The sequence below is a fragment of the Marmota flaviventris genome, chromosome 3 (genome assembly GCF_047511675.1).
Source record: "Marmota flaviventris isolate mMarFla1 chromosome 3, mMarFla1.hap1, whole genome shotgun sequence".
NCBI lineage: Eukaryota > Metazoa > Chordata > Mammalia > Rodentia > Sciuridae > Marmota > Marmota flaviventris.
In genome coordinates, this window is record NC_092500.1 from 37,688,911 (window position 1) to 37,711,120 (window position 22,210).

General features: G+C 33.2%; 1 protein-coding gene across 8 annotated transcripts in view; it reads left to right on the forward strand.

Annotated features, from left to right (window-relative positions):
- Ppfia2 (PTPRF interacting protein alpha 2) overlaps positions 1–22,210 on the forward strand; it is a 441,295-nt gene that overhangs the window by 345,677 nt on the left and 73,408 nt on the right. For 7 of the 8 annotated variants that reach the window (XM_027928005.3, XM_027928009.3, XM_027927999.3 and 4 more), the window contains 7 exons: positions 1,901–1,992; positions 5,602–5,737; positions 7,650–7,870; positions 12,707–12,944; positions 16,369–16,398; positions 19,479–19,609; positions 21,330–21,484. In XM_027928005.3, the coding sequence (XP_027783806.1) occupies positions 1,901–1,992; positions 5,602–5,737; positions 7,650–7,870; positions 12,707–12,944; positions 16,369–16,398; positions 19,479–19,609; positions 21,330–21,484 (1,003 nt within the window). Of the gene's footprint in view, positions 1–1,900; positions 1,993–5,601; positions 5,738–7,649; positions 7,871–12,706; positions 12,945–16,368; positions 16,399–19,478; positions 19,610–21,329; positions 21,485–22,210 lie in introns of those variants that run through there. The other variant, XM_027928223.2, reaches the window with a different exon arrangement.

Genomic DNA, 22,210 nt, shown 5'->3' on the forward strand with positions numbered 1-22,210 from the left:
TTTAGTTCTGCCATCAAAAGCTAGTCAAATCTATCCATTCTCTCCCAAACCCATTCTTGTCCAAGCCATTCTATTCTAATAAATATTTTTTGAATATTGCCAATATTTTTTTTCTTTTTTTGGGGGGGTGGGGTGGGGTAACAGGGATTGAACTCAGGAGCACTCAACCAGTGAGCCATATCCCCAGTCCTATTTTATATTTTATTTAGAGACAGGGTCTCACTGAGTTGCATAGTGTCTCACTTTTGCTGAGGCTGGCTTTGAACTCGTGATCCTCCTTCCTCAGCCTCTTGAGCCACTGGAATTATAGGCATGCACCACCGCACCCAGCTTAAAACTGACAATAATCTTCTTTTTTTCCTATCTCCTATTTCCTTTCAACAGTCCTTTGCAGAGCTACCAGAAAAATCATACTTCTCTCAAAAATTGTACCTATCTCAAAGTAAATAAAAAACAGCTCCCTATCTCAATCAAAGTAAAATCCAAAGACCATCATATTGTTTACAATGCCTTTCAGAACTACCCTTTCTGAATCCCACAAAGGTAGTCTTCTATATCCACCCCATATTCATCTTTCTCCTTAACCTCTCCAACCCATCCCGCTGGACACTTGTCCTCCAATTCATGAAATATTCTTCCAGTTAAGGGCAATTGCACCTGCTTCTCTTTCCAGCTGCAATGCCTTTCCTAAGATTTTCCCCTATTTTCTGTACTATCATACCCTTCTTTAGGTCTTTGCTCAAATATTTTATAAGAAAGCCATTTCATGACTCCATTTTCTTCCTAATAACATCCTATGCCCCTACATATCCCATTTGTTTAGTGTTTGTTTTTGGGGAAAAAAATAAACATTTAGTGTGGTAAATTAAAGGAGGGCAAGAAGTCTGTCATTGTACTTCTACATTTTAAGAATTCAATGCATTTTTTTCTGAAAAATAATGAACAAATGAATTAAGAAACTATTGGCTATTTTTAAGCAAAGCAATTATTTTACCATACATATGTTTAAAAATGATATGACCAGCCAAAGAATATGTAGGGAAAATACTGAAGCTGGCAAGATAATTCAAGAGAAAAGTCAGAAGAATCTGGAGTGAGATAGTGGTTTTGAATTATAAAGGCAGATAAAAGAAACATGGTGAAGGCCACATTTTGATTAAGAGTGTTGAGAAAAGAAGGATGAATCAAATAAAATGCAGACACTGGCCACTGAAACAGGAAAAGAGCCTTAGAAAATCTGAAAGATACATTTAAACATTTATAATAGTATAAAAGTTATAATCATTAATATAAAATTAAGTGGTTTTGTAGCATTTAACTAAGAAATATGACAACTTCTATCATAAATTTTCATACTGAAATATATAATTTTAACCAATGAACATTATCAGAAGTACAAATAATTGTACAAAATAAGCCAAAAATTGTGTTGTTAACTTTTCTATTGAAGTGACGATTGGTTTTTGCTAGTTCTTTTAATTCAACCTTTTCCTTTACCCACATGTCCATCAGTCCTCAGAGAATAGCAAAAATCTTTGCTTACTACATAAACGGTATCTTCTTTTTATTTTTGAAACAATTTTTTTCTACTAGGTATTTGAAGTGATATTTCCATAACTGGTCATGATTTTAATATTTTTGTAAATTTGCAGAGATGAAAGACTAGTGAATGCCAGGTAATGTAGGTAACTTTTTATTAATTTCTATTATTTGTATTTTCATTACGAGAGGAAATTCAGGCATAATTTACTATCATGTTTAATAATCTTTAATATATTTATATATCAAAATATATTTGTCATTTTCCCTTTAAAAAACATCAATTTTGGCTTATCATAATTGAGTGTTGGTAATATTGGCATATGATTATCATCTGAGTAACACTTTTTTTAATTTTTAGGAAAGACTAGCAGAAGAAATTGAAAAGCTGAGAGCTGAACTTGACCAGTTGAAAATGAGAACTGGCTCTTTAATTGAACCCACAATATCAAGGTAAATATTCTATTATAAGTATATATATATAGTTCACTAAGAATCATTATCAATCTTCTCTGGTTTCATAACTCTAAACTAAAATAGATATTTCCTACTGCTCAATAGTCATTGCTGTCCTTTGACTCTTTGCTGACTTAATTTCTACATTCAAAAATAGCTTTTCTGATTTAGAATTTTTCTCTGTGAATATTGAATAAAATGAGCATTAATTCCTTTTGTATTCTGAATTCAATTATAGAAATAGAAATATATATTAAGTGATTTTTTTCTTTTACTTTGTTTTTTTGGGGGGTACTAGGGATTAAACTCAGGGGTAGTCAAGCACTGAACCAAATCCCCAGCCCTATTTTGTATTTTATTTAGAGACAGAGTATCTCTGAGTTGCTTATCACTTCCCATTGCTAAGGCTGGCTTTGAACTCACGATCCTCCTGCTTCAGCCTCCTGAGCCACTGGGATTACTATATACAGAGATTACAGTCCATTCTAAGAGAAGACACCAGTCCCTTTCTCTACATGTGTTCAATGTGGAAACATGCAGAAGTATGTTCAAGGCTTAATGTGAGGGAACAAATATCAGTTACCATGGCCACTTAGCTTCTATTTTTTTTTTACAACCATGTGTAGTATTTACATGTCAGATTATTAATGTTTCTTTTTTTTATTGGTTGTTCAAAACATTACAAAGCTCTTGACATATCATATTTCATACATTAGATTCAAGTTGGTTATGAACTCCCAATTTTACCCCAAATACAGATTGCAGAATCACATCGGTTACACATCCACATTTTTACATAATGCCCTATTAGTAACTGTTGTATTCTGCTACCTTTCCTATCCTCTACTATCCCCCCTCCCCTCCCCTCCCATCTTCTCTCTCTACCCCATCTACTGTAATTCATTTCTCTCCTTGTTTATTTTCCCATTCCCCTCACAACCTCTTATATGTAATTTTGTATAACAATGAGGGTCTCCCTCCATTACCATGCAATTTCCCTTTTCTCTCCCTTTCCCTCCCACCTCATGTATCTGTTTAATGTTAATCTTTTCTTCCTGCTCTTCCTCCCTGCTCTGTTCTTAGTTGCTTTCATTATACCCAAGAAGACATTTGGTATTTGTTTTTTAGGGATTGGCTAGCTTCACTAAGCATAATCTGCTCTAGTGCCATCCATTTCCCTGCAAATTCCATGATTTTGTCATTTTTTAGTGCTACGTAATACTCCATGGTGTATAAATGCCACATTTTTTATCCATTCATCTATTGAAGGGCATCTGGGTTGTTCCACAGTCTAGCTATTGTGAATTGTGCTGCTATGAACATCGATGTAGCAGTATCCCTGTAGTACGCTCTTTTTAAGGTCCGAGAAGGGCAATAGCTGGATCAAATGGTGGTTCCATTCCCAGCTTTCCCAGGAATCTCCATACTGCTTTCCAAATTGGCCGCACCAGTTTGCAGTCCCACCAGCAATGTACAAGAGTACCCTTTTCCCCACATCCTCTCCAGCATTTGTTGTTGTTTGAATTCATAATGGCTGCCAATCTTACTGGAGTGAGATGGTATCTTAGGGTGGTTTTGATTTGCATTTCTCTGACTGCTAGAGATGGTGAGCATTTTTTCATGTACTTGTTGATTGATTGTATGTCCTCCTCTGAGAAGTGTCTGTTCAGGTCCTTGGCCCATTTGTTGATTGGGTTATTTGTTATCTTATTGTCTAATTTTTTGAGTTCTTTGAATACTCTGGATATTAAGGCTCTATCTGAAGTGTGAGGAGTAAAAATTTGTTCCCATGATGTAGGCTCCCTATTTACCTCTCTTATTGTTTCTCTTGCTGAGAAAAAACTTTTCAGTTTAAGTAAGTCCCATTTGTTGATTCTTGTTATTAACTCTTATGCTATGGGTGTCCTATTAAGGAATTTGGAGCCCGACCCCACAATATGTATTTTGTTAAAGTAGTTACAAATTAAGAAGCAAGAACAAATTACATATATGAAATGAATTTATCCATACTCAGTTGTTTTCAATCACTACTTCATTGTAAAGAAAGAAGCAATGGGCTGACCCTTGGCTGAATAGTGACACAGGTTGATAGATAGATGGACATGTTAATAACTTACACACCGCTTTCTCTTATGCTTATGGCCTTTTATTTAAGTTGTAAGAAGCTCTATTCACTCATTTAATCCTCTATTTTGCTAGACAATGCAGAATAATACCAACTGTTTGCGAATTTGGCAACCACAGACTTCTAAGAGAACATTTTCATTAGTAGTGTGGCCAACAAAAAAAAAAAATGGAGATCAAAAACAAACAAAAGAAAAATCTTTCTCGGTTTTCATAAACTTAGAGCCTCTATCCAATACACTGAAAGTTGTAGTTGTGCATTTCTAGTATTACCGGGTTGATTAATGTTTGGATATGACGTATCCACTATAAATCAAGTTTACTTAATTTTCAATTTGATTGCTATAGAAATAGTAACTATTTGAGGGATGATTCCTTAGTTCATTTGCTCTAATTTCCCATTTGGCAAAACAAAGTCTCTCTTAAGCTAGGCTAGCATCTCCCACTGTTGTAAACATCCAGACTTCACCAAACCTTTTCAAATCTTGCCAGATATTCAGAAATGCTTGTTTTTATTCAAAAACAGAACTAAAAGGATGTGTAGTCAGTCAGTAGGAGCCCCGATTTCCACAGAATGCACAGCATTAAGTCTATTTCCTACTGATGTTGGAATTGTTATTTCATTTTATAGAACAACATGAAGTTGCTGTCATAATCATCATCATTATTGTGGCAATAAACTGAATTTGCTCTAAATCTATATGTGAATAATGTGATGTAAGAACCTGTTCAGCACATTGATTACAGTGTACTTTATTACCATGTTTATTGAAAACCAGTGTGATGATATTTTCCAATTGGAATTTTCCAACTGTTTCATCTCTAAGCAAATTGTACTATCAACTGTGCTTACTAAAAGCATTTTCTTACTTCTTTTGTAATAATATTTTATGAATGATAACAAACTGTCCTAGTGGCACTCCCTATTTTATTTTTAACAAATAAGATGATTAACCTTGTATCAATCTTGTTTTAAGTATTTCATTGTTTCTCTAAATTGAAAAATAGAGAATGTATGAGTGATGTCTCTGAAATTCTTAAAATTGGGAAGGTTCAGGGGCCCCAAAAGTTTTGAGATAAGTTGCTGAGAAACATTTAAAACAAGTATGGTAATGAATGAGAAATACTGAGATATCCACTAAAGAGCAGAAACTACATAGAATTTAATGCAATGGATCTTGATTATGAATGTTAACATGTTTCCTTGTACTATCACATTTGAAAATGATAATAAACAACAAGTTGAAAATATATTCTAAAAGAAGAAAAATGGCCTTGACCTTCAGGGATGATCCTGAGACTGGAACTTCTAATATAAACCTCTAAAGGGGCCTCATAAGCATGACAGTTCACCAGTTTCTTCTGAGGTTTATATCCTTCAGGGTTTAATGCTTTATTGCCAATTAAGCCGCAGTTATTTGCTGGTATGTTTAATTTTTAAGATTGGATACATGGCATATTTTTTTTTTTCCATTTCTCCAGAACTCATCTAGACACCTCAGCTGAGTTGCGGTATTCAGTAGGATCCCTAGTGGACAGCCAGTCTGATTACAGAACAACTAAAGTAATAAGAAGAGCAAGGAGAGGCCGCGTGGGTGTGAGAAGAGATGAGCCAAAGGTTAATCACCATATTTCAAATCTTTGATCATTTTAATTTAAAAACATGATTCCATTTTGTATATTAACACTAAAACAATTGAATCTAATTTTATTCATTTCAAGCACAAAGTATGACATACTTTTAAATTTATAACTAACATAAAGCCTCTACTAGGTATCAGGAATTGAGCTAAGCATGTCTCATGTTCTTACCTGTAGGACATTAGGAAGTGAGTAATACTTTATATAATTTCAGACATAAAAATGTGGAAGCTCCGAAAGATTAACTGTTCAACTTCACACAAGTATTACTAGTGTTAAAGCTTGAGCCTATACTTACCCAGTTTCAAAAACCATGCACTATATATCTTTACACTATACTCCCAAACAAAAGAACTTAAGTTTTAAACAAGTAAGCAGTAGTGTTCATATTGTTAATTCAAATTAATCAAATATTTTAATGAAAATTACTATATTAAAAATGGTTGGAGGAAAATGTACAAAAACCACCCAAAGTGTTAATGAAAAACTGCCCTATGGGCCTTTTATTCTGTCAATAACTTAATTTAAACTTTTTTTTCAGTTGTAGGTGAACACAATACCTTTATTTTATCTATTTATTTTTATGTGGTGCTGAGGATCAAACCCAGTGACTCACCTATGCTAGGCAAATGCTCTACCATTGAGCAACAACCACAGCCCCAATAACTTAAAAATTTTAAGCTATGCTTTTTGTGTAAGTAATAAAGTTGAGCTTTATAGAAGATAATACTGTTCCTTAGTATCTGAAGTTGTGTTTATTCCCCCACTTTCATGTATTCAAAATACTATTCATTTTTCCTTATTTGTACACAGTTCCTTAATACCTTTTGGTTTTTAACTGCCACCAATATGCCATGTACAAATTCATTCATCACAGTAGGTATCCAATATCTATTGAATGTATGAATAAATACATAAACAAATAAAGACAAAATTAAGTTCATATCAGTTCTTTTCTCACTAGTATGTGACAATTTGTACTCTTTGAAACTAAAACAATCTGTAAAGTAAATGCTAATTCAGGTCCTCAATTCTTAATACTCTAAGAAATATCATGTGGTCCTCCATAAAGCTCCTGTTGTATGATCACAACAATAAAAACTAACTTCTTAAAACAAAATACTCTAGGGCCTATCCCTTATGTCCAACCCCCTCATACCTTCAGATCACAGTTTGAAAACCATCTGCCTATTGGTTACTCAAAACTCTCTTTCAAGGGCAGGCTTCATTATATTAATTTACAAAAATATAAGCCATATAAAATAGCATGCCTTAGGTTTAAAAAATCAAGGTGTTCAAGTGACCAGAGTAGTGGAGATGAAATTAGCCCTTATGCAATATTCTATTAATGTTTTGTTAGCACCTATGTGAGTTCCAAAGAGAGAATTCTTATGTAATTTGTTATATAATATCAGTGGCCTCAGAGCAATGAGTATCAGAAATGCTAACTCTTGAGTACAAGAAAATAGTGATTGCTGTATTTAGAAATAGGCAAAGTGTTGGAAATGAATATACTTTACAGTAATTGTTACTATGAAAGGTTAGGGTTAGGTGACTGGATTATCGATAACATGGAAGTTCACCATCTCTATTCCTATGAAAATGTTGATATTTATGCTGAAAATGAATACCTGTCATTATTTCAAATGTCAAAATAAATACATAAACAAAGGAAGACAAGATTAAGTTCATAAGGGATAGGCCCTAGAATATTTTTTTTAAGAAGTTAGTTCTATTTTATAGAACCAATAAATTGAAAGGTGAATAGTTGGTCATGTTTTTCCCAGGTCAGCTCTAAAAGCTGGCATGCATTTGTTGGTATTTTTCATATTAGTACTTTAAAAATGAGCCAACTGATAAATATTCTCCATTGTTTGTGTACCATTTAGGTGAAATCACTTGGGGATCATGAATGGAACAGAACGCAACAAATAGGAGTACTAAGCAGCCACCCATTTGAAAGTGACACTGAAATGTCTGATATTGATGATGATGACAGAGAAACAATTTTTAGCTCAATGGATCTTCTCTCTCCAAGTGGTCATTCTGACGCCCAGACTCTAGCTATGATGCTTCAGGAACAATTGGATGCAATTAACAAAGAAATCAGGTGAGTTCAATTAGTACTGACCATTTGTTTCATGAGGATAGAAGACCTTAATACTACAGAAATGGATCTCAAATCAGAGACATTGATACTGGTCTTGGAAATCAGAATCAATCCTTGTTCCCCCGGTGCTGAAGATTAAACACAGAGAAATGCAAAGGCAAGAGTGGAAAACAATTTTTTATTTAAGAAAAGGACAGGGACAGACTTCTCTGAAGAGAAGTGGGGCCCAAAGCTGGTTGTCCAGGGGAATAGGTATGTATTGCTCTTTTATTGACCCTGGAATCCCGACACCTTCTCTTTCTTCTCCATGTATGTGCCAGAGGGCAAGAAGAAGCAGCACAAGAGGTAATAGCTTGTGTTGGGAAGTGAGATCCTTAGAGATGTTAGCTACCCTTGTCTGTTTTTTTTTTTTTTTTTTTTTTTTTGATAACCAGCACTCATCTTTGCAACCCCCATCATTCATTACCTATACTGACTGCCAGGCCTTCTGTCCCACCTCAGTTCCTTGAGAAGGGTGACATTTCCTGCATCCCCCAGGCCAGGCAGGGCTGCAGGCAGATTGCTTTTTGGCAAAGAAAGCATGAGTACAGTGGACTCATTTTATTGAATTACTTTCTTAATCTCATGTTCCCACCATCCTCATTTATTTGTCCCCTTACAACATCACCTGGGCATCCACTGATCCAAATGTTCATTTTCTCAACATTCCCTGAGCATTTTGTGAATCTCTGTGTAACATTAGGACAACCCTTGTAAGGAGTATGCGTGACTCATATCAGACTATTAAGATAGGCAATATAATAGAATAGGTTAAAAGTAAAATTTCTCCAGTGAATTTTAAAGTACTTTTTAAATTAAAATATACCATTAAAGTGGACAATATTTGTGATAATAAGGTAAACAAGGTCATTTCATACTGCAGCAGACACTAAATATACAGCTCCCTTAAAAATATTTGGTGTTGGAATGAAATTAATTGATATTTATCAATATTAATCCATTATATTAGGGATAACATTTTTTAAAAGTTTATTAATGTTAATTACCTTTTAAAACACCATTTTAAAAAAATCCACCACCAATGAAGATGACTTAGTCCGCGTGGGCTACCATAACAAAACACCACAGGTTGAATGGTTTCAATAAACAGTTATTTTCTGATAGTTTTGGAGACCAGAAAGTCCAAGATCAAGGTTCAGACAGAGTTCAGATTTTGGGGAAGGCTCTTTTTCAGCTTCCAGGAGAGGCAGATGAGGGGGAAACAGAGAGGGAGAAACAGAAAAAGAAAACCATTAACTTTACCAGATCAAGTTTTCACACTTATGAACTCTTTTAACTCTAATGCCCTTCTGATTGTTCCATGTCCACATACAGTTGGTCACATCTGGATTTAGGGCCAGATGTGAATGAGTGTAGGTGGGACACAATTTTAGCCCATGTCAGAACGTGTGCTGAATGAAGGTAGGATAGTGTGTTTTTCTCTGCCATAGCTATAGAAAGTTTTTTAAAAAAAGTAAATGCTTTTCAATAATAACTTATTAATAACAAAAATCAAATCCATTTAGTAATATACTATATGAAAATTTTATTGTTAATTTTAATGCTTGTATAGATTATAATTGGATTTAGTCATGCCTAAACTTGCTTTTCAATGTGGTTACTCTCACATTTTAAAATGAGACCCAATTCTTCCATAGACCTTCTGGACATTAAGGAATATTCCTTATATCTGTAAAAATAAAAGTTTCACACATTAATATTGAAGTTCATGGTAAACCACGGTAAAAAAAATGCATCTTTTCAGACTTGTTCACAGCTCATTGATTCCCTTAAAAGAAGGAATCACATTGATCAATAAAAATCCCCTCCAATTTTTGGGAAGTATGTGGTACAAATTTCCTAAGTAAATAAGGATAAAATTAATTTGCATTCTTTGAACAAAAAAGTCTTAAAATATCCATCAGACTTAATTTAATATTATACCATAATAATATTAGGCTATAATATTATATCTCTTTATTATATTTTTATTCCAGAACCAATGAAACATGTGGGTGATATGTTCTAAAAGTGATTTATTTCATAGTATATAAGAAAAAAAATACTTTGATCACACAGCATCTTGATAATTGATGACTTCCATTATATAATTGAAATTGTACAAGTCAACATTTCAAATACTGAAAAAATAGTAGCACTATAATAATTTTAATGTTCATTTAACATAATGTTTATTTCTATGATGGCCAGTTCTTTTACTCTAAGTACCTTGACTAACACCAGTAAAAACCCAAATGTGACAGGTATATTTGTTTTCTTTTGAATATATGAAACTATTCTTGTTTTTTCAGTTGATGAGCAGGTGTTTCCTAATTTGAACATGCTCTCTACTCTTCTTTATGGTTCTGATTAAGTCTATTGGCCTCCCTGTCACATCACCTCTTCCAATGTCACCCTACAGCATACTACAATTGCTCCTCACCTACAGGGCAATAATTTATATCTGGTTTCTTTGTAATATTTGAGTTCCAGAACTAATTTATCCCAGCACTGCAGTCATAACAGACTTTTAAAAAACTAAATGTGTTTATGTCCTCTTTTTCAAACTCTTCATTTTTTCTGAATATGAAGTTGACCAACATCCTTAATATTGTCTATAGTGTCTTACCTGTCCCACCATTTTCTTATCACTCACCTGTCCTGCCTCTTGTCCCATTAGATATGACTTCTGATTCCTTGAATGTCCCATGGGCATTCTTTGGGTGTGGCTGTTTCTTTCTTCTGGAACATTCTCCCTGATCCACATCCTTTTGCCCTGATACTTCTTCCATTTTTATCCTTTCTCACCATGAATATCTCCACCACCACCAGGAAAGGTTTTATTATCAAGCAGATCTTTTACATTCACTAGATTGTAATTTGTCTAAGAGCAAAAACTATGTCTAGTTTTGCTCACTCTTATTTCTATGTCTTAGCACTGTGCTGGATATGTGGAAAGTGCTCCCAAAATATTTGAAAGTTATAAACAGAAAAAATGATGTAGAACATGAACTGAAAACACTCTGATGCTACATGAAATATACTCTGATGCTGCTTAGCTAATAGTTAAATCTACTGAATAGGTTTGAAATTGAGTATATAACCTTGAGATATTTATCTTCACCAAAAAAGTATATGTGTGTGTGTGTGTATGTGTATATATATATATATATATATATATATATATATATATATATATATATATATATCAATCAAACACCCTCACTAACAATCTGTTACCTCTCTGAAATTGGGATGGTAAATCTCTGCAGCAATCTTAGTCTATATTAACTAAAAGCATAGGTTCATATAGTTGCTTATTTGAAAGAATATTGAAAAATACATGAAATTTTATTACATAACAACTTTCAACAGAAATAGTCTCCTTGATATATACTGGTAAGCTGCTAACTCCAACCAGAATTTATCTCTGTGTATAGTCTTTCTTCTTTCAAGAACCAATTTAGTCATTAAAAAAAAGCATCTTTTCAGACTTGTTCACAGCTCATTGATTCCCTTAAAAGAAGGAATCCAGGTAGTTCACAGCCACTTACCACTACACTACTTTTCTTTTTCTTTTTTTTTTAAATTTTTTTATTCTAATTTGTTATATATGACATCAGAATGCATTACAATTCATATTACACATATAAAACACAATTTTTAATGCCTCTGGTTGTATACAAAGTAGATTCACACCATTTGTGTCTTCATACCTGTTCTTAGAGTAATGATGTCCATCTCATTTCACCCTCATTTCTACCCCCATGCCCTCTCCTTCCCCTTCCACTCCTTTGGCTACTCTTGTGCCTGTCTTACTTTTGTAGGCTTTTTTCTTTTTTTCATTCTTCTGCATGGTTCCTGAGGAACACTCTAAGGGGAATCTAATTTGCTGTTATTGTTTTCTTTACTTTTCATATTTATATCAGGACTCCAAATATTAACAGATTGTCATTTCGTTTTTGAACAAACTGAACGCCTAGCTACAAATGATTTCCTATTGGATTAAGTTTTCATCTACCTCTTACTCAACATCCTTTAGGCTTGGTTCACCTTTACAATTAACAGAATTTCTAGAATAAATGATTAAAATTTATTTCTACAGCAGAAACATGTTGCCCCTTAACAAAAGAAATTTCTGCAGGAGCCATTTTTAAATAACAAGTACACTAGAAGTACTAAATGTCTTTTTTTTTTTTTGGAGGGGAAGTTTTTCCTTTGGAGTATGTTTTATGTACTAATGATGTTGTACTATGCTATTTGATTAACTGTTACTAAATTGCATGTTATTTATTTAAAAGATGCTTAACTAAATAAGTATTAATGTTTTAAGAAGACTCTGGGTTTTATTTGGCTATATGATAATTATAAATTAACATTTATTAAAGATGTTATTAATTAAATTTTTCATTTGGTATAAGCTCAATGAAATGCTGCTGATATCTGGATTTCTATGTGTTTTTAATTGTTACCTGAGTTCAGATATAATATTAGAATTAGTGGTAGACATTACCAGGTTATAAGGTTTCAAAAGAGTTTTAACAGGTGGTAATAGAAAATGGTCAAACTGAAAGTGGCTACGAATTAGATATCCTTTGAAAGAAATGGTTTTCTAAACTGAGGTCAAGATGTTTCTAGCATTTACTAAGTTTGTACTGCATATAGCAAAAAAAAAATGAGATGTAAGTACTAGATTTGATATAAAATATTTGAAGTACTTTTTAATTGATTTTTATGTGAATTCTGGTTGTCATGATAGCAGCATATAATAGATCAAAATTAAACTGTATCTTTTAGGCTGATTCAGGAAGAAAAAGAATCTACAGAGTTACGTGCTGAAGAAATTGAGAATAGAGTGGCCAGTGTGAGCCTGGAGGGCCTGAATTTGGCTAGGGTCCACCCAGGTACCTCCATCACTGCCTCTGTTACAGCTTCATCACTGGCCAGTTCATCTCCCCCGAGTGGACACTCAACGCCAAAGCTCACCCCAAGAAGCCCAGCCAGAGAAATGGACAGGATGGGAGTCATGACACTGGTATGATGATGTGTGCAGAAATTTTGTCCCTGTTAAGATTAATGATGCATTAGCTAAGACGCCTTAGGTGTTTGCTCTCATCTAAGGACTTTTTTATGAATTTTATGGTTTGTTTCTTTTTTCCCACAACAACCCTATGTGGTAGGCATAATTACTAATTCACTACAAACTGTGGAGACGGTATCCAAACAGATGCTGCAATTTTCTTAAAGTCAATCTGTAAGCCTCGTGGACAGTCAGGGATTTGAATATCACATGAGAAAAGTGAATGGTTTAAATCAATAAGTGAATTTTTACTGATGTAATTTTGATGCAATGAATTTAGACTGGGTGGGCTTTTTTAATATAGAAAATAACAAAACACATATATTATAATGGCTTCAATACAATTATAATGGCTTCAGAGCCATAAAAATAAATAGCACCAAGTTCTCATCTTTATCAGATGATGTCGGTTATTCTTTAGTTTTTTTTTTTTCTCATTTATTTTTATATTCAGAGATAAAATGTGGAAGCCTAAACTAGGAAATCCATGAAAAAAAATTAAGAAAAAGTCAAAGTGCCACGTGATAAAAGTATTATAGTAAGGCCTCTGTAAACTATGGTTGGAATGATTACGGAATACCAAGATGTTCAGTTATTCAGTTCTCATGAGAGCACTACCATCACAGAGCATGGTCTGACAGAAAGCAGAGGTAGCTGAAGCTTTGAGAAGATGAGTAAAATTGACCATATTCAGCACTGCTCATGAGTGGAGCTGGAACTTTCCTCAAATATATCTAACTCAAAAGCACAATTGTTGGGTTTTTTTTGTTGTTGTTGTCATTTGGTTGGTGGATTGGTCTTGGTTTTTCCATATAGGGATTGAACCCAGGGGTGCTTAACCACTAAACCACATCCCCAGCCCATTTTTATGTTTTATTTTAAGACAGAGTCTTGGTAAGTTGCTTACAGCTTCACTAAGTAGCTTAGTCTTGCTTCGAACTTGTGATCCTCCTGCCTCAGCCTGCTGAGCTGCTAGGATTACAGGTGTGTGCCACCATGCCTAGTTATCCTTGTTTCTTTTTTTTTTTTTTTTGCTTTTTTTAAAAATTCTGTAATTACCTAAAAATATTTGAAATGATAGCAATGAAAGATTAAAATATTTTGAACAATCTATGGAAGTAAAAGCATAAATACAGTAAATAGAGAAAAATTAGTGATATTACAGAAAGATATAAAGGATATGTAGTGTCTGTGATCAGAAGGCTGCAAAGTACTATAAAAGTCCACAAAGCCCGTATCTATGTATACAATTATATATTTATATGTAAGTGCACATATATATTTGAATAAAGAAATTCTATTCATTGTCTAAATTCCATCATTAAATATTTTGAAGCAATGTGTGATCTAGTTAATAAATTATAAAAATTATTTTTATTAGAATTAATTTATATAAATCTAAATATATGTGTGCATATGGGTGTGCGTTTATTATATCTTTTTTCTCACCCTAGGGAGAACACCCTTACAAGCAAATATTTACTATTCAGAAAATTTTACTTCATCTTTAAAAATGTTTTTTTACATATTATATATACAAATATAGATGTTAGTTATATATATTAATTTAGGCATCTTTGTTCTCAATTTTACAGTTGAGTCTTCCATTTTGTGCTTATTACCAGAATTGACAATAATCCAATATTGACCAACAAATCAGAACTGACCTCTATACAGTACAAACTTGGAGTTCATATACTAAAGTATCCTAACTGGTACACCTATAAGCCACATTATAGTCAGCTTATTTTGGAAAACCAGGAAACATCTCTCTTATTTTATTAACTAAAATGTTATCATCTCTGCCTTGGTTTCTGAAAATGTAATATGTACTACATAATATTAATGACTGACTTATTACCAAAGCTACTATAAGAATTTTGGACAACAGAACCCAATTTAGTCAGCATTTGAGGCTGTTATACTTTGGTTGTTTTTGTACTAATATTTCCCTATATTTTTACAACATAGTTATTTTTCCCTTTAAGTATTTTTTAAAATATAAACATTGTAGCCCTTAATAATGCTATTTTTATAATAACAAATAGTGCGATTAAAATTGTTTGGATTTTTTGTGCATATGAAAAATATGCCAGTGCTTTCCTGCATTCTTGAGTAGATAATCATAAAATAAAAACCAGTAAGTGACCATTATTACACTACAATTAGAATTTAAAAAAATATTTATGGCTTTTCCTGAAGTTTAAAGGAATCAAGAAATTTTCTTGAGTTTTTCTAAGTCAAGAAAGCAAGAAAGGAATTTTTAGAAGTCTTTGATATCCAATGAAGCCCTGTCACCAAATTTATATTCTTATAATGAAGGACAGTTAGGTTTTCTTTAGAAAATATTAATAGAAAAATAATTTCATTGGATATAATTCATGTTTGAATATTAAGAGGAAGACTAGAAATTTTATGGACAGAAAATAAGATACTGAAAAAAAACACCACGTTAATTACTGCTTGGCATGATACCTTGCCAACATTGCTTCTTAATCCTGATAATAAAGTGTACTTGTATTTACTTTTACCTCTTACCTCACACAAATCCATAGACAAGAATAATATGCTAACAATATCTAGACTACTCAATATGATAAAGTTAACATGTATTCTACTAACAACAAAAATAGAAAGCATAATGGAATAGTTTAGTAAAGATGGTTTTACTTACATATAAAAAATTAACAAAAATAGTAAATAAAGCTCACCTGGAGTTATAAAAAGGGAACTTTTTCTTTTTAAATTCTGTACAAGAGCATTGACAAGAAAGCAGTATACCCTGTGGCATGTTATGCTGAGGCCAGAGCCTTTAGCATGTATGGTGTGGGGAAGGTTGTTAGGATTCCAGGAAATTTAAGATCCTTCAGAGCAGAATACTTGTGCAAAGGACACCCAAAGTTCTTCATGGATAGTGCAATAGGGAGTTTATAAATTCTATATATGTGTATTAGATCTTCATTCTGGTCCATATTTTCTTTTTTTTCTTTTTTTTTTTTTTTTGGTCCATATTTTCTTGGATGGGTATAGTGTCATATTTTGTTTCTGACTAACTCACTTTTGCTAGATTGACTTCCTCTGTGCTTTATGTTCTCCACTGTGTGTGTCTCATATGCAATGCACACAACACAGGTAGACATGTCTGTGTCATGGAGACCTGCTCCTATCCATGAGAGGTTTCTTCTCTCAAGTAACCACCAAGGAGGATGAATATTTCTATAATAATTTTTAAAAAACCACCTATTTAGAATAGCATGGAATAAAGAAAAGAAATGATAGATAAATTATAGATACTAGATACTATGTAAACTTGTAACATGGTTAATGGTAGTCATTAATTAGTTCTATTTTATGTTGCTTTTATTACTGCCAATCGCAGCCAAGTGATCTAAGGAAACATCGGAGAAAGGTACTGTAATTTTTACATGGTTACTCATTGAATATTACTTTTTAATAAAAGCTTTAAAATAGTATTTCCCCCAAAGTGTTTTGTTAACATAAAAATATTGAAAGTATTTAAGAGTTATTAGTGTATTGTGTAAATATGATCATAGGAAATAAGGTATCAAAAATAAGATCGTTTATGCTTTAGGAACAATGATTAGATTTATGAGGACTTGGTATCCTGATTTTCCACTGAATGCTTAAACTGCTGATGATACAGTTAGATATTTTAATATCAATACTAAATAAATAATCATTGTTTTAAGATGTTTATTTCATTATTATTCATGAAAATTGAGGCAAACAGATCAGGAGGCAACTGCCAAAGAAAACATATTAGTTTTTTACATTACCGAAGAGAAGTGGGCATTCCATGTCCTCAGAAAGCACTGGGATTGGCAGGAGTGAGGAGAAAGCTTGGGCAGGGGCCTTTTTGAGGTCTCTTCCGGAAAGGGAAGGAAAAGCAGGGCAAGCAGGTTTAGGGCTGATGTTTATTTAAGTAGCTTAGGCTGGCTCTGGGTCTAGGGACTTCTCTGGTCTAGTGCCTGGAGCTGGGTAATTAGGGCAGAGGAATACTGCTCCTGGAGCTTGGGAACCAGCTTTAGGAGACAGTAGAGGGATCTGACTTGAGCTTTTACATACGAAAGGCTCTCTTCCAGTATGTGGTTTGCTATCTCTAGGAATTAGTGAGCACTGGAAAGAGCAGTCTCTCCAGATGCAGAGCATCAAAGGATACAGAAAAACAGGAGATGAATAAAAACAATGCTTTCCTGCTCAGAATGAAATCAGGAGAATACGTACAGGATATAGGAAGCAAAATAGATGCCAATTCTAACTCATAAAAGGGTTTCCTATAAGATAATTTAGGTCAGCATAGCTTTTAGTCACTAGATATCAGATGGAGAAGTTTCAAATACCCAAACTTGCTTTCCAGTGCATGAATCATTGTTCAGTATCTTCACGACAGAGTATTCAGTATATGCCGAAACTCCTGAAACCAAAGAACTTGGTCATCATCATCAAAGCAAAGGAACCCATGTTGTACTTACATAGCTTAGATGAATGAAATTTTCTCTTCTTTTCCTGAGTTATTATCTATCTTCTTCCAGTGTTTTCTTGACACCACCAGCTGGTTCTCAATCATCAGATTTACCCTGGAGAGAGTCTTTATTACTCCTTGACTTCCTCCACCACTTTACAAATGAACTTTGTGACTATAGAAAGAAATCTGAAAAGGTGATGTAAAGGAATTGAGTGGGTGTAAGAAATAAATAAAGCTCAGATAGAAGGTCTTGAATAGCAATGCAGTCTCACAGAATTAAAAGAGTAAAGTCGTGACTGGAAAGAAAGGTCATGGAGAGAACTAGAAACTAAAAATGGTTGAGTATCAGGGCAAGGAGTTACACAAGGGCTTCATTTAAACTTCACAACAATGCATTAAGATGAGTATTATCATTTCCATCTTATTGACTGATTCTGAAGCCTTTTACTTCCACCTTTTGTATACTGTGAGCTCTAAGTGTTATTTAGTGGAACAGTTTGTGCCTGATGTTTTTAAGAGCTGACTTTAGGAAGGGTATAGTTTGGCAGTGAGGAAAAAGGAGGGTATTTTACAACAAAGTGTTTCAGGAACAGAAGTCTGAAAGCACAAGTAATTGTGCTTAACAACAACAACAAAAAAAATTGTAGACAAGAATCGTTACATCACATAATTATGATAACACCAGTACATATTAGGAAGAGTAATGAAACATGCTTAAAGTGTTTAGATGGGATGTGGATTTAGAAAGGATCTTCCATAGAAATGGCATCGTGTTGACAGCAGATTCTTCTGGTGGCCTTATGCTAGTTGCATGGAGATAGGGACTCACAGTAAGATGCCCACCTAAACTGAAAAGAGCAATCTGGCCTCTTGATAATGACAGACCTGATGAACAACTTCATTATGTTCCTCCAGTGCCTAGGGTCTTTATCATATATAAATAAGTTCATGTATAATACCATAACAGCTTCATGTAGAAACAAAGTATTTTCCCAGAATGCAGCTTTAAAATTTTTGTTTTAGCCTAAAACTGAGTCATACTGAGAAACATTTTTCATCAGATCTTCTAGAACTGTCTATATTTTAGCTGTATTTTTTATATTCTTGATCTCTATATGATATGTATATTACATTAGTGCCATTAAAAGTAAAGCATGTAAAATAATTTTTCTTTAAAATTGACTAGATTGTTGTAAAGTTCTTTTTTTATTGCAATATATCTCTGACAAAACTGATGACATCCTGAATTCTGATTTCTGAACTTTATTGTTCTTTAAAGAAATCCCTCTCATCCTGGCTGCTTTTGCTTTCTATATCTTCCAATTTTCCTTTCACTAGTAGTGAAATGAAACAATTTGTAAGAATTATTTTCTTACCTTTTATTAGTATCTCTTGAAAAAGTTTTTCTTCTAAATTGCTAACCATTTTTTTAAAAAAACTCTAAGAAGGCATTTTATTAAGTTGGCTAATCTAAAACACTTTATCTGGTAAAATTATATTTTGCCAACTTGTCTGCTCCTTTCAAAAATCCCCACTTAAAAGTGTCTTTGTTATGATAATCTGACTACACATAATGCTTTTTTACTTTTGTAAATTTGCTCAAATATGTGCTCAATACCTTTTTGCAAAGAGCATATACTCTGACATGATAAAATGAATTCCAGAATAACTTTTCCATGGTTATCATACATTAATCTATGGTATGTATTACTCTTTAAAAAATGCTTTGGTGTAATGGTTCCATGAGTTTTTTCTTTCTTTTTTTTTTTTTTTTTTTTTGAGTTTCTGGAAATTCTATGAGTTTTTAATTGTATTATAGTGTCTTTACTTTCAAATAAGTATGAAAATCATCCTCTTTAAGAGTATAGATTGATCCATGTAAAACATGCTGCAAATATCTCTGTTAGAATTTCTCAATGCTGTGCCTGAATGGTTCTTCATTTGTATCTATTTCATTTGAAATTTAGAAATTATTCATTTTAATGTACTGTTTTTGCTTCTAGATTGCAGTTGTGGAAGAAGATGGTCGGGAGGATAAAGCAACAATTAAATGTGAGACTTCTCCTCCCCCTACACCCAGAGCCATCCGGATGACTCACACCCTCCCTTCTTCCTATCACAATGATGCCCGGAGGTAAGACAGTCTGAGCATACTGCCCATCGAATGCTCTTCCAAAAATGTCCCTTTTCCATCAGTACTGGCAAATAGACTGCTAGAAAATTTTTACAGAAAAAAAATAGATTTGAGTCATAATTCTGCATCAGGGTATTGTTGTGCTCCTTCTCCACGATATATCTTGTGAAATAACCAACTCTCTTTCTGAGATCAATTTTTGACTTTAAAATTAACATCTTTGCAATCTGGTTACTAGTCAATATGTGAGAATAGCTTTGATTTTTAGCTATCCATTTCCTATTAAAATAGATTAGACTAGAGAAAGGACTGAGGAAAAATTCCAAAATACCAAAGGGATTCTAGGATAATATGATAAATTGGATTGCAAGATAAGGTCTGAAAAGTCCATTACTGTGCCTTACTTACTTTTAGCAAGCAGGTATATGCACCTGTGCATCTATAGTCAACCATGCTCCTCAGACAAATAGTTCTCAGGATAAAAACCACAAGTATTAAAGGCAAAGTTGTCTAGATATGAAAATATCTCCTTTGTCAAACCAACTCTTCATACTGTTGTATCCATATGCCTAAAACATTGCAAATGGATCTCTATAATAATTAATGCTATATAAAAATCTGAGCGTGCCTTTTATTTCTTAATTGTATGTGTTTTTACTGTCTTATCAATTGCAGGACCTCTGGACATAAGTGTAATGACTTAATGGTCAATGATTTAAGTAAGAATATCTTCTAAATAATATAAATAATATGTTTTATGACAAGTATTTCTATAATCCGAGCTTTCTATCTTATAGGCATTTATTTTTTCTTATTTTCAGTTAATGTGGGGGTGAGAGCTTCAAAATATGTATTTCTTTTCCTGTCCAACAAAAGACATAATTATATTTAAACATATGAAAAGCAGTTGCTTTGGAGTGTGGAGAATATGAGCTGAAATTAAGTTGGATGAATAAATAGTTAAAGAATGCATCATGGTATTTTCAAACTAACAACTGTAAAAACCTATGCAATATCTATTGAACTCTTTCTATTGTGATAATGTCAAACTAGAAACAGAACTTGAACTTAAGACTAACTACTTCATAGTCATATCAGCCTGTCATTTACCTAAAATGCTGAGGCTTGAGAACTATAATTAAGAAAAAATATACAGGAATCACTAAGGTGTAAGATTTGTTGCTTCTAGACCCCAATCAGATGAATTTGGAGTAAATAAATTAGGTTCCAAACTAAAGAGAGAAAGTGATGGATAGAAGAAATTCCAGTAAAATCACAGTATGGAATAGCATATTTGATTGCATAATTAGGTGATTACCATTGGTCAGTATGTTTAACATTAGAAAAACAAATTCAGAAAAAGAAGTAGGTAACAGGTGCTAAATTCACAAAACCAAGCTGAATAATAGAAAGACATACAACAAGCAGTTATTATACCAGCCTGTGTTTACTGATTAGTTACATATTGTACTAAGAATAAAGAAGAAAAAGCCATTTGGAACAAAAGGGAATTTTTCTATTGAAAATTTGGAGATACAGAGCCTGGAGGCTGAGGAAACTACATTTCAATATCTTAAGAAACAGCGTAGGAAGAAAGGGAGAAAATAACATTCAAAGTCTACTTGTTCCTCCTTTTGTACATTTATAAAAGAAACAAGTCTTGTGTGCTTTATGGATATTGCATCAAAACAAGCAGTTTGTCCTCTTTTGTGTTTTGCAGTAGTTTAGCTGCCTCTCTTGAGCCAGAAAGCCTTGGGCTTGGCAGTGCCAATAGCAGCCAAGACTCTCTTCACAAAGCCCCCAAGAAGAAAGGAATCAAGTCTTCAATAGGACGTTTGTTTGGTAAAAAAGAAAAAGCACGACTTGGGCAGCTCCGTAAGTATAAATGTGTTTGAGTTTCCAATGCCACTTGTTTTGTCACTACAAATTGTCCACCTCCTTCCTTTTCTTTTTCTCTTTTCATGTCTTCTCTTGCTTACCTGACAAGTTTCTTATTTAATCAGATTTGTGAATCCAATTTAACTAAAGAATGCTTAATAAAAATTAAGGTGAAAGAATACTGCAAAACTTCCAGTACTTTTAAACTACGGTTAATAAAAAGAGCTAGATTATACTTACTGCTAATTCTTGTGACAGGCACAGTAACCCCATGAGGCAAGTGTTATCATTGTCATCCTTATTTTATTGATGAGTAAATAATGTCTTCATAATTTGTAAAACTGAGATGTCCATTCTAATGCCAAGGTTTCAAAATCAGCTTCAAACCATTGGGTATACTGCCACTTAGAATATAGATGCATATAAAAACTTAGTTATGTGAATTTAAAAGTTTTCTAAAGATTTTCTTTTTAAATAATTTTAAATCAGAATAAGGATTTTAATATTTAGGTTATAAAATGTAAAGAACAAAATTTGTCTAAAGGTATCATGGCTTCCCATAATATACTCTATGGCATATAGATGAGGGAAGGAAGAAAGGAATACCACAGTAGTGACTGCACTAGAATGATGTATTTTCAGTGATTAATTAAATAAAAATACAGATTAGCACATTTGAAATGACCCTAAGTAAGTATGTATAATTATGAAAAGATAGACACA